The sequence below is a fragment of the Cygnus atratus genome, chromosome Z, assembly GCF_013377495.2.
Source record: "Cygnus atratus isolate AKBS03 ecotype Queensland, Australia chromosome Z, CAtr_DNAZoo_HiC_assembly, whole genome shotgun sequence".
Taxonomy (NCBI): Eukaryota; Metazoa; Chordata; class Aves; order Anseriformes; family Anatidae; genus Cygnus; species Cygnus atratus.
The window spans coordinates 13,719,212-13,732,748 of NC_066396.1; the positions used below are offsets into that span (position 1 = coordinate 13,719,212).

Genomic DNA, 13,537 nt, shown 5'->3' on the forward strand with positions numbered 1-13,537 from the left:
GAGGTTTAATGCTCTCAGCGTACCACAGAGAACATCTCAGCAGCAGTTGGGTGTATTTTATCTCAGTGGTGGCCATTTTACCTCAGTTCTTTCTGGCCATGTGAAAGCCACCATGGTATACTTCTGCAGTTGCGGGAATACAGCCTTCCCAGAGTCTCTTGCAGATGAGATTTCACTTTGGATTGAAACACGTTTGATCAAAATTTGACAGAACACATTTCAATATGCAATAAAAAAACTGCACCTCAATTGATTAAAAACAAACAAAACAAAACAAGCCATCAGGGTAACCTGCCTCCTCATCTATTTTTGTAATCAGTTCTACTCTTTTCTAGCTGCTTTTGTTCCGGGGGTAAGATACAACTTTCGTGTCTATGGATCAGCTGCTAATAGAGCCTCCTTGTTGGAGAAGAAGACTGGTTATCTCAAGGAGCAACGTAAGTTGGCAGTGTATTTAGGGTTTGTGTATTTGCTAAATTCATCTGTCACAAACAGAGCGATTCCACAGCCCTCATCTGAATAGATGTGACATGTAATTGCTGTGTTGTTTCTGTATCATCAGAGAAACATTTACAAGTTGTAAAACAATCTGCATGCCCAATACAGAGGATATGTGACTAGTGCAGTTAACATGTTGAGTCCCATCAGACTAGCGAAACTAAATGACGATTAGCAGTCACTGTTTTGCATGTAACGTGGGCTACGTGAACACTCTGAAGGTGGCAAATTTTTTGGAGCGCTTTGGCTTTGTTCATTTTTTAAGAGCAAGATAGAAACACCACATGGGAATTTAGAACTTTTTTCAAGTGGGACAATACACATTCATAAAGGATAATGGAAAGTTTAATATGAATTTCCATTCTTCCAGCTCCCGAGTTCTGCACTGAGGTGAAAAACATTGAACTGAGTAACCATGCAGTTACACTATTTTGGGATCCTTGCCCCACAAACAAGACAGACCGTGGTTTTCTAAGAGGCTACCACATTTATGTATCACCCGTGCAAGAGGATTGCAATTTGAAAGGATCCAAAAAACATGTTCATTCAGGTAACTGAGCCTTGGGATTTGATTTAGGAAGTTCTATCACTGAGACAGGTGAGAGACTTTTGTGGCTGATACTGCAGACTCTTGGAAAGTTCACATTAGGCAGGCAAATTGGCCCATAGGTAAGGCATAGATTTCAACACCTGCTGTTTTTGATTCCTCCCATGTGTTTGAGGTGTTAGTGAGCAGAAATAGGGTCCTGGCTTTATACAGACCTGTAGCCTCCTGTCCTGTTTTCCATAGATCCCTTCAATTTTATTGTGAGCTTCAGGAAGGATTCTTGTGGGAAAATATTCTCCTCTGCAGGAGGACTCAGTTTCTGCCTCTTGCAGTCTGAGTTCTGGAGAATTCCGAAAACATCTGTTTGTGGTCTGCTTGGATGAGAGTCGTAAGAAGCATGTTAGTTTTACTAGGCTTTTAGAAACAGATGGAATGCCATTTATTTCCGTCAGAATTGGATCACAGTGGAAATTCCCCATTTACATTTCTTTATAATGAAAGTATTTGTGGCTGTGCTCTACCATGGAGTTCCTCAGGCAGCAGAACTAAGCCATGGGGTGGCACAAAACCACGTTCAACTTTTTATTTCTGTTTTTCCTGCTTCACACTCAAAACTGCTCCAGATTAATTTACATTAAAATTTCCAGGTGTTTCCAAACAAAACCAAAGGTGTTTTTTGTTTGTTCGTTTGTTCCCCCCCCCCCCCCCCCCCCTTTTTTTTTTCCCCTTACCTCTTTTAGTTGGGTCATGTCCTCTCCGATTCCTGTGTTCAGCAGACAATTACCAAGCTGAAAAGCATAGGTTGAACTGGAGCAGTATTATGTAGAAGTTCTTGCCAAAACTAAACTAAATACTGAAGTACCACAGTTCTGCAAGTTATCCCGCTTAGACTTAAAGTGTTTAAATCAAATATTTGCTGTTTTCCAGTTGCCTGATCTGGCAGACAAAGGGTGTGACTGGAAACAGGAAATAAGCTAACCCTTCTCTCCCTGGGGTCTAGGAGTTGCACAATAAGGAATTTTTGTTTTCTTTTGTTTTTGAGGCAGCGTTTTCTTGCTTTCAATTATCTCGAAAAAACTTCACCTAAGCTTAAGGGCTACCACATTCCAGGATTAAAAAAAAAAAAAAAAAGGCTAAAAACCAAATCAAGCTGTAGTAAGAGGAAATGGAAATACAGAATTGCAGCTTCTGACAGCAGGTTGTTAGGTGGTCTACCACAGGACGGTCGATGCTGCAAGAGTCCAGTTAGGAGGGATGTGAGCCCAGCCCAGCAGCACTGAGTCAGGATGACTATCTTTCTCAGAAGAAAGTGTGCAGATTACAAAGAAAGCAAACTGTAAATGTTCTGTTATTTCAGTGGTTTAGCAAACTCGGTTAAGCTGATTTGTAACATCTGTTTCATTTTAGATGGCTCAGTGCTATGTAAATACACAATCGAAAACCCAGAAGAAAGGAGATACACTGTGAAACACCTAAAGTCAAACACGAAATACAAATTAGCAGTTGTAGCATACACTGGAGGAGGAGAGTTTCCAGAGCTTAACTTCACATACATAGACACACCATTTGACTGTGAGTATTGGCAGTAAGACCTTTTTTCTCCTAGAAGAAAGGTGGGAGGATGTTTGAGGTTAGAATGACCTTCCTTTCTCAAGGGAAAACCATTTAATTTTCAATGCACTTGAGAAAGGATCTAATTGAGAAATGAAATACGCATGCCATCATGACATTTTGGTACTTTGAAGTAGCTACATCTTTAATTTAGAATAAAAAGAAATTTACAATGACATTTAAATCTCATATCCTTCTTGGAAGTAGCATAACGCATGCAGATTTGCAGGACTAGTGAGTCCTGTTTGTTAGATCATTGAAGAGTTGCATTTCGACTTACTTAAGTTGTTATCTACTATGGGAAAAACTACAGACCTATGTGCAGATAGAGAATTTCTGTAGAGACTCTTGAACTTCTAATGCTGGTTGTTATTCTCATCAGTCTTTAAATCCCCTGCCAAGCTAATTCCTTCATAAGCCAGTAAGAGGGCTGTTGGTTTGAGTATTGTAGTTTACTGACTGGGCATATAAAAGCAGAGCAGGAAATTACATGCCTGTAGTTCTGTTCCCTTGAAAACACCACTCAGTAGTCTTAGCCGTGAGACTTGTAACCCAAATTGGAAATGTCTCATTTTGAAAAACTTGCCTGGAGTGAAGGTGGATGGGGAGGCGTCGACTCATGCAAGGACAGTTCATGTTTTATGCTAACCAGCAAAGGTGTCTAAATGCTCATGGCTCCCTCACAGAGGCAGTTCTGCCTCTTGCACCTGTGTTCCAGCTTCCATGCTCCAGCCTTCTTTTGTGCAGATAACAGGCATTTGTACTGGCTTAAGTAAGTCAGGAAAGATAAAAAGGAGAATGTAACATGTTTCTTTTCCTGCTGTGGTTTGTGGTAGGGACACACAAGTTGGCTGACAGGCCAAGATGGCAGGAGCCAGCGCAAATGGGGAGAGAGCACTTGTTCTTTGTAAGGGTCTGCATGTAGTGGCCTGAACCATTTGTGAAAAACATTTTCTAAGGCTGTGTTTTATAACCAGAATTAAAAATACTGAGATTATGTCAGCATAAATCCTAGAAGAGGAAGAACAGTAGAACAGTGCTAGTGTCAATCTTATTATAGGTACTGAGTTTATGTCTACCTTGTCTCACTGTAAAAAAAAAAAAAAAAAATGTCTTTGGAAATCTGGGAGGAAACCAGATTTAACAAATAGTTAAGTGAGATTACTACTGCTTTAGCTCTTGAAAATTTACAGTTACAATTAAGAAGCCAACTTGAGTGCAAAATGACGGAATCTAGTAATACTTAAATTGTGGTAATCAATATCCAAAGACATACGGTTGTATCCCAGACCTTACAGCCAAAATATATTGCAACCACAGAACACATAATTTCACTGCTGAGTTTGTGGCCCCAAGTCCCATACTGATGGTATTTTTGTTCCAGAAAATCAGGCTGTACAGACTATAACAGGTGAGAAGTAGAAAACAAGATTTTAAAGTATTTTTCTTTCACAGCAGACATGATGTACCTTCTAGTCCTGCTAGTGATAGTTCCTTCACTAATAGTAGCTATATGCGTCTGGAAGATGAAGTGGTAAGTTACAATGCATTTTATTCCTGTAGCCAGAGCATGCAAATGCTGTAATTCACAAGCCGCAGCTGCCACTTGTTGCTCCCAGCCTGTTATAAGGCCCCATTCATTTTTCCTTTGACTGTCTGTCTGTGGACATCATTGGAAATATTTGGCTTGCAGCATTTCTGAGACACTCATCATTTACATCTGTTCTTGTGCACATCTGTGTGTTGCTTCTGCTGGTAGAACGTGCTTTGATGAGAAAACAAAACTCACCTGTATTGCTGTCTTATTTCCAGCGTGAAGGAGTGCTGCTGTCCTGTAATACCTAGTCCTAACAAAAGCAAAGTGCTGTCATTCAAAGAGTTTAAGGTAAGGCCACTGAAAATACTTTTAATTTTTGCATTCTTGATTAATGAAGGTTTTCCTTTGATGGCTACATACAAAATGAGTGATACTCATTATACAGAAATTAATATAACAATATCATAATTTAGTGGAAAATTTAGTGATCAGTTTATATTCTGCAGTCTGTTACTGCAAAAAGTGAAAGCAAAAACATAGCTTAGCTGAGTTGGAATGAACCCACAAGAGTTATTGAGTCCAACTCCTGGCTCTACATAGGACCACCGAAAAATCAAACCCTATGTCTGAGAGCATTGGCCAAATGCTTCTTGAACTCCAGCAGCTCGATGCCATGACCACTGCCCTGGGCAGCCTGTCCCAGTGCCTGACCACCCTCTGGATGCAGAACCTTTCCCTAACACCCAGCCTGACCCTCCCCGTCCCAGCTCCATGCTGTTCCCTCGGGTCCTGTCGCTGTCCCCAGAGAGCAGAGCTCAGCACCTGCCATCATACAAATCAAACAGTAAATGAAATTTTTTGATAGAATAGGTGCTTCTTCAGTATTACTGTTCTAAACGCAGTACTGTCTGAACTCAGCAGACCATACTGCATCATGGTGCACTTTGCTGCATGCAGCCTGTGAATGCTGTCCGTCCACCCATCCTGCTGCATGTGTCACCTACTGTAAGGTACAGAAGAGCGTGGTAATTGATCCACCTGATGGTCCTTGGAAGCATCTGGCAGGCATTGACAGATCTGGCAGGGAGGAAAAGGCAGAAGGCCATCATCTTCCCCTGCAGGCCCTTGAGCCAGGAGCTGCTGCCTCAACACCGTGTGTAAAATGAGAGTAACAAAACGATGAGTGTGCCTCACCCTGGCAAGTGTGGTGGCTGCTGCTGCTATTCATTCCACACAATGGGAGAAGTCTAAAACATAAGCCATAGGCTGCTGCCTTCCCATTGTTTCACACTTACTTAAAAACTGCACAGATAAAAACACTGACAAAGTCTTTAAAATAGAGGGACATAATAGAATCATCTAGGCTGGAATAGTTTTTATTGAGTTCAACCATGGGCCTGGCCTGCTGACTGCCATCACTAAACCCTGTCCCTTCAGGGTCATGGATGTGTCTCTTAAATGCCTCCAGGGCTGGGAACTCTGCCACTTCCCTCTCCGCCATTCCAATGATGTTTCCTTCTGTATCAGAAATACTCTGATAAATTTCACATAAAATTCATCTTCCATCAAACATTTTGTACAGGTTTTCCATTATGTTGGTTTATATGAAAAATCCAAACTCAGAAAATCTAAGGTAATTTTAGAAGTGCTTGAAGTAATTACTCACTTTCCTTTACTCTAGGCTTATTTCATTGAGTAATTTTTTTATGTTTCTCCTGTAGATCGGGTCTGAGAAAGTTCTAAAAATAAGTGACTGCACGCCTGACACCCTAGCAGTGGATAATAAGGTCGAAGCCCAGAAATTACATCTACAGAGCCTGATGTCTTCAACGCCAACAGAAGACAAGACTGACGTTCACAATTCTTCCTGGGATTATCATAATGAAAATGAAAAAAGGAACTTTACAACCACACCTACACCTCAGACTCATACTTGGTTTGAAAATTTGGCTTATTCTTCTCATCTTGCAGTTGAATCTGACCCCTATCAATTGCCAGAGACACTAGAAACCAGCAAGGCAGAAGTGTCAGTAGTGCTATACCAGCCCCAGTACTACCTCAGTATTTTGAATGATGATGCTCCCTCATCACCTGGAGAGGCAGCTGGCAGGAAGACCAATTTGAGATATATTTCACAAACAGATGTACACTGCATTGGGAGGAGGCTTTAATGTACCCTCTTTGATTGTCTGTCTGATGTTTGGGTTACAAAATGAAAACAGGAATTTCTGAAACCACTGCAGCTTCTCTTTTTGACAGAGGCTTTCACAAGCCCAGATGCCTTACTTCTGTTAACTGCTCAAAGCTGTTGGTTCAGGACTAGTTCAAAAACACCAACTTTGCACTGGAATGATGCATACTATAGTTTGAACACAAATTACTGTTATTATGTAAAATTTGCAAGCCAGTGTTGCATGGCCTATAACAAGCAGAGGGAACCACTTTTCTAGCAGAGCAGCTGTTTGCAGAGGTGTTACTGAGGCACATAACCTTTTCCAGCATTAACCCTTGCACTTAGCAAACTCCAGACAAGTAGGTAAGTAGACACAGTAGTCATGCATACATAAATCAATCCCCTTTCCGAAGAACATCATATGCAGGATCCATATCAGTTAGATCTTCCACTGCTGTTTGCATGTTTAAAAAAAAAAACAAAACTTCCTCTACCTAGCACTGAAAGACATGCTAGCTGTAATTTTAAAACTTACCAAAACATTCCTTTTGATACTTACACTTTTTATCTTGCAGCATTTGCAGAAAAGGAATTGAATACCATAGATTTGTTATAACTCCCAGAATCCATACAGTAGGCTGAGGTAAACTTGGTCTTCCATTATGATTTTTAAAAACCGTACATTTCTAATGAAGCAGACTAGATACTATAGTATCTGAAAGACCTTCATTTCAAAAAGTAGTATTAAAAAAGGCTTGAAAGATATTCTATATCAAGAGCTACATGTGTAAGGAATTCTGATACAGAAACTCAAGAAGTCAGATTAAATTTCATTTTAAATTTCAGCATGGTGCAAGTTAGTCATGCCAGAGGGGATGGCTCTAACAAGGCATGATTTCCTACATCTGAGCTCAGCTGCTGTAGCTTGGCTGCAGTCATTCAGCAGAGTAAACGGGCAGGATACTGGGGGTGGAGATGAAGCAGCCAGCACTGCCTTCATAGTGCAGTGAGACACTGTGGCCCCTCGGGAGTTCCCATCTCAGCTCCAGCAGAGGTGGCTCCCCTGGTCATTCCCGGGGAGATCTTCCATTGAAGGCATTTTATAATCTGGAGGCAAGGCAACAGTGTACCAGGTACTGCTCTGCTTGGAGACATGAGAAGAGGTTACCACCTCTTTATCTATAAAACATTCTGCTTGCTGGGCCTGATGGCTGCTGTTTCTTGAAACTGCCTGTGCTGTAAAATACAGGAACAAACTATTCCAAGGGGGATAAAGCCTTTGTGCAGGTTAAAGGGGGCAGTCAAGGCACTAGCACTACCACTTACAAAAATATTTTTGACATAAGGGTAGAGAGACATGTATTTTTTTTGTTTCTTTTAAACACCTGTCTTGTACTAGTGCTTGAAAAGGAGTTAAAAATGAAAGATACAAAGTTTTCTGTCTTGTTATAATTCAACTTTTGCAGCTGTTGTTGAAATGCTAACACTTAAAATGTATGAAAATCACAATGGAAAGTAACTAAGTCTCGATCAGTACTCAAAATTTTTAAATAAATATGGTGTACAAACTATTAGTGTCCCCTCTATTTTTACAAGACATCTTAAAGTAAAAATGTAAAATATACTTTTGACAAAAAAAATGTTTATTTGGAAAGCTTCAGGTTGTTCTAGTTAATTAGTAACTTACAAATATAAATAAAGTTCCAACTCATTCCTAGTGCTGAGAGGTACATATGAGACCAGAACAACTATAAGAAGTTTAAGTACATTTTATTAACAATGCATCCCTTTGATAAGATTATGCTTCAGAAGGCTTCTAATGCCCATAGACATGAACTGTACACACTATACAAAAAAAAACACAAAAAAAATCAAGGTGGGCAATACCATTTTGGGACAAGCCTCTGTTTAAATTATACACAGCTCAATGCAATATTCTTACGGAAAATATATAAATACTTTTTCTTTCTATGTTACAGGTATACAATATAAATCAGATTTCAATGTCTGTTCAGTGACCTACAAACACTAGAACCTCCCAATATGTAGCAGCGTATAACTAAATAAAAAAAGACAATGTGGAACAGGGAGAATAAGTTTTGAGAGTTTCCTTGATCCCCACCCCTCCTCAGAATGATTAATTTACATTATCTCTTGTAATGCAGTTTTAGGGATGCTGACAGCCCAGTATAGGAACAATTTTTCAATTAAATCTATAAAACATCTGCCTTTACCTCCTAAAACATTGCATCTTGTGCTGAAAAAACCTATTCAGTGGCGAAATGGCATGTTACACTTTTTGGCAAAAATTACATTTCTCAAATTAAATAGTGTAGTTTACAAAGCAATTCAAGCAAAATGTGCAATATCTGCATGCTGTGGCATTGCTATCAATCTACATTACAAAAATAATCCAAAGAAAATCCACATTCTTTACTTGAAGAGAACTATCCAGGGAACCAGAACTGAGTTAGACAAAAAAAAAAGATAGGAGCTTCTACCAAGATACAGACGTGGTTTCTACCATGTTCCCAAAGGTCTTTTATAGTTCACAGATTTTACTCTTACCTTGTACACACCTTTAATATGCACATGATAGCAGTAGATAGAACTTAAAAGTAAAAAAGTTAGAAGCTTTCAACTGGCTCCACAGCAAAGCACCCAGTAACAGGACTTTGGTGCAGCCCTGTGGGAGGAGAACAGAGAGCTTGGAACTGCTCCAAAGCCTGGCATGAATTCCTGCACCTCAACTCCTCAGCTTGAGCTCATACTCACAAGCTAATGTGAGATTCCTGAAGTCCAAAAAACCAGATACCAAGACAAGAACATAGACTAAGAAGCAGGAACAACTCTTATCTCTCGCTGTGCTTTAATTATCTACCCTTTGGAAACATTTCTCAAAATAGCTATCCTCCTCTTCAGGCACTGTGAACAAGTGACGGTGCTATACTTCTTTTTTTTTAATCTTCTCACTGCAAGTTAGAACTCCCTCATTCAAGACATATTTAAAACAACAAAAAGATGAGTGGTACTCTTACTCCTTTTAAAATGTTTATAAGGCAGCTTACCTCACTGTGCCAACCACCTCACCCTTAACTACTGAATATTGTGACTTTTGTGACTTGGGAGAAAAAACATCCAACGACGAAGAAAACAAAGAGAGCAAAAACAAAGAGAGCACCTTTCAGGTACATATGCCAAATCGAATATAAGAACTGTCATATGAGGAAAAGCGACTGTCTCCAGTACAAGATGCCAGCGGTCCAGCACATAAGCTAAGTACCTCAAAGCCTGACCATCTACAATTTATGACAACTGGGAGCATTCAGGATCTCGATTTCAGATACCAAAAACATCCCTTTCTCCAAAAGGATACTCACACCGCCCAGCTTTGTTCCCCTCCCCACTCAGTGGAGAGAAACAGGTCCTCTAGGAAATAATTCAAGAGTGCTTTAGTTAGGTCTCTGCCCTTTGGAAAGCACCATCCCTTTTCACTGACTGTAAATGACAACCAAGAAAGCGAGCCAGATAATTTAGCAGGCTAAATTCCACTGTTTTCATAGTCAGGCTCTTCTTTCTGTGAAGGCTTTCACCTCAGACCTGTTTGAATATTCTGTATTAGCATATTCCATCAGTCAGGAGTTTTCTTTGCCACAGCAAACTGAATTTCTATATAGTGTCAATGAGCACTATCTGCTTTACCAATTGTCTGACCGTATCCCAAACCATTAGGACTGGAAAAATATGAAGTGGGTGGTCTGTCAGCTTCCCTTCCTACCCTTTCTAGGAAACGTGGAAGAATTCTTTATTAGGTTTAATACATGCACTTATTTTTTTTGGGGAAGTTTTATCATGAAGCAAATAAAGCTCCAAACTAAAAACTTTAAAAGGGATATTTTAAAAAAGAAATTGATAGAATTAGAAATTCACAGTTTATAACTAGACCAATATCAAATTCCTTCAATAATAGTATCCCTTCATTTGCCAATTAAAATGAAACACTAATGTGAGCTTAATGTAAATTAATTCTAGAAATGTATGTTATGTACAGACTTTACATCCTTTATGCGTACATGTTGAAATCTACTGACACTCATACGCTTTTAGAAAAAACATTTAAACTGTATTTGCAGCAGTAATTCCTACATCAAGTTTGTTGTCATAGATCCCCAAACAAGCGAGTATTTCAGAAAAAAGTAAGATGCAGAAGCTTTCAAAAGTATATTGACGTTGCTTTTGCTTACCTTTTTCAGAGGCCTTCCTATTGCGCTTTCTACTTTAAGTGCTATTAAACTGGTAACAAATGAACAAGGGTGTTTTATTCAAATACAGGCGATAAAACTTGTTTATTTTGCTTAAATGCAGAAAAATAACATGGAGTTGTTTGATGTAACCCCATCTAGTTATTAAAACAAATCTCTTATACTCTAGCCTAACTGAGGTAGTGTTTGAAACTACGGTATAAGATACACCAGCCCCATTTTTGGGAAAACTACATTATTTCCTTTGGAGTATATACCACTATTTGGTCTACTTTGACAGATTTTGGTTTTACAGAAGCATTTATTCCTTATGACCAGAGAAGTCCAATAGTTTCTGGTGTGGTATGTTTTCAGAACATTTCAAACATGTCTTGACATGTAGACATATTATTTGTGTCACTGACCACAAAAGATCTGAATAAGTTTCTTTTTGCTCCTTCTTTCAGTGGGAACTCATGAAACAACAGTCTCAGGAATTAGATTTTGCTATGAGCAGCAACTTACAGATCCGCTTTATGAGACCCTGATGGCATACAGTGCACATAAAAACTCAGTGAAGTGATATCTGCAAAGCAGTGCCTACGTGGCAAGATAAAATTTCCAATAAGAGCAAGTAAATTTCCTATTTCACTGGGAATAATGTTTTACTGTTCACAAGACAACTGACTGAAATCTTCAGTAGCATAGCTAGTAAGAACGGGATTATGAGTATCAGGATAAATTTTTCACTTATGTATTAATCAACAATTATAAAAAATGGTAAAAGTGAATGGATAAAAAATACGTCCTACTTAGTACAGTCCAGCTGAGTTATTCACCTATATCAAAATCAAAGGGCAACCCCTTCTATTACAGGCATTCTAACAAAGGTGGCCATGCTACTGTATATATATACACACATTTGCATATATTTATATTACCCTTTGTACAAAGGCTTCTGAATCTTTAGATGCATGATGAGTGATGGGGACTTCTACTTTTTTCATTAAGCTTGCACTCATTACTTTAGAAACCTCACTAGTAGCGTAATAGAGTCAACTGTTTTACTCATTAACAGTCACTGTATTATGTAACTTTTGCAACAAGTCTCAAACACCAATATAAAATTTTAAGTTCTGCTGCTTCAAAATTTGTACTTAAGGCTTTTCACTACAATTATTAGTACTATCTGATGCTTGATTACTCATCCACTGAAAATTCAATCAAGCCTTTGTTTTTACAAAAGGCTGTTTCCATGGAACTTGGAAAATTGCTCATATTACATCTTTTCACAAAAGCAGCAATGATTAATGTCTTCAAGTTTAGTTTATACAATATTCATTTATCTGATACAAATCATGCTTGTTAAAGGTTTTTAGTTAAGAATAAGACCAACATTCATACTATATGAGCATGAGTGTAGTAACTGCAAATACATGCATATCATTCAGGAAAAACAATTTGATTCCAGCATTTTAACTTTAAATGATTTGTTATTTTTAAATCAAACTGTAGTGAAAATCCTTAACTGGTTCAGATAAGATACATATATGTAAATGCAATGAAATTGGAGAGACTGCTAATAAAATGACTTACAACTACAGTAATATTAAAATAACTTAAAGGAAACCTCAGATTCACAGAGGCTTTTCTTTCTGTCTGAAGTTACAAATCCCCAAAGTAGTGTTACAAACAGTACAAAAACCAACAGAGAAGAGCTAACATTTATCCCCTGGTGTCCATGATCACAGCATGGCTCCCCATTGCTGACAACGGAATGCACCCTCATCTCACCAACTCCTGGTATGCTGGGGTTTAAAAAAACAAAAACAAAAAACAAAAAGCAAGGCATCATTCTGCTTCTCCGGAACAGAATTAGAAGTCAATCAAGTCAATCATATAAGATGTCTCTGTTTTTTTTGTTGTTGTTTTGAATTTATGGTAAAAAAATGAAATGAAAACTTGTGGAGGTGTTCAGTGCTCGGCTCTTGCATATTCTGGTAATTACTATTATTAGAACTATGGTAATGTTTAATATATCCCCAAGGGACTCAAAAGACTGGGGCAGTTGGTTGAGGAAGAAAGTTATCGGTTCACTCTTCAGGTACCAGTAGCTTCTGGAACGGTCTAGAAGATGATGCTCCAAACTTTATTTTCCAGTCAATCAGAGGTTGTCTGAGGATTTCAGAAAGTCTGTATGCAATGCACTGTGTGAGACAGACGTCAGGATTCAGCTGATGTATCAATTACAGGTTGTTTTGTTGGTGTTGCTAAAATAGCCTCTGCTTCCTCATGCATCTAAAAGACAGAGGGATGAAGTATTAATGTTGTTAGAGATTTTACCAGAATGACATCACAAAACGGTTTTCTTTAATACGTGCCTGAAGACATTTATTACTCAGAACATGAAACCTCCACCCCTTTGGCACATTTTAGTGAATTCAAAGCATCTCAAACCTCCACTTACTTGCAAGAACTGCACATCTTGAAATAGCTCCTGAATGAACCTTCGAGATGGGAGTCGAAATGTACAATGTGCTAACAAGTAGGACACCTCAGAGTAAAGGCATATGTCATCAAATGCTTGGGGATACTTCTCCTTAATTCTGATCAACAGGAAAAACAGAATTTTAAAAGTCCTGAGCAGATTTCCATCATATTTTTAAAAAACGTTCAATTAAGTTTTGATTGTCATCATTAACAAACTAGAACTCTTCACTAATAAGACATTATAAATTCTGGATCTGATGAATGAAGAAAAATCAGAATAGACAGCATGATTTTCTACTTAACTGGAAGAAATCTATATTGATGAGACGAAACAGAATATATACTTCGAAAGTTGTACAGAGTATCTGAGATCACCAAGGCTAACAGTAGAATTGAAAGAACAGCATATCAAAGACAACACACCCACATGTACAACAATA

General features: G+C 38.5%; 2 protein-coding genes across 27 annotated transcripts in view; one reads left to right on the top strand and one right to left on the bottom strand.

The window, feature by feature from the left end:
• LOC118256622 (oncostatin-M-specific receptor subunit beta) overlaps positions 1 to 7,937 on the top strand; it is a 33,513-nt gene extending 25,576 nt beyond the window's left edge. For 10 of the 21 annotated variants that reach the window (XM_035563726.2, XM_035563728.2, XM_050716297.1 and 7 more), the window contains 6 exons: positions 336 to 437; positions 869 to 1,048; positions 2,453 to 2,617; positions 4,112 to 4,190; positions 4,469 to 4,541; positions 5,915 to 7,937. In XM_035563726.2, coding sequence (XP_035419619.1) covers positions 336 to 437; positions 869 to 1,048; positions 2,453 to 2,617; positions 4,112 to 4,190; positions 4,469 to 4,541; positions 5,915 to 6,364 — 1,049 coding nt within the window. In that variant the 3' untranslated portion in view covers positions 6,365 to 7,937. The remainder of the gene's footprint in view (positions 1 to 335; positions 438 to 868; positions 1,049 to 2,452; positions 2,618 to 4,111; positions 4,191 to 4,468; positions 4,542 to 5,914) is intronic. The other 11 variants (XM_035563730.2, XM_035563731.2, XM_035563733.2 and 8 more) reach the window with 3 other exon arrangements.
• A 183-nt stretch (positions 7,938 to 8,120) lies between these two features.
• Positions 8,121 to 13,537, bottom strand: part of RICTOR (RPTOR independent companion of MTOR complex 2) — an 80,977-nt gene continuing 75,560 nt past the window's right edge. For all 6 annotated transcript variants that reach the window (XM_035563720.2, XM_035563722.2, XM_035563723.2 and 3 more), the window contains 2 exons: positions 13,075 to 13,213; positions 8,121 to 12,905 (listed from right to left, as the gene is read on the bottom strand). In XM_035563720.2, coding sequence (XP_035419613.1) covers positions 12,831 to 12,905; positions 13,075 to 13,213 — 214 coding nt within the window. In that variant the 3' untranslated portion in view covers positions 8,121 to 12,830. The remainder of the gene's footprint in view (positions 12,906 to 13,074; positions 13,214 to 13,537) is intronic.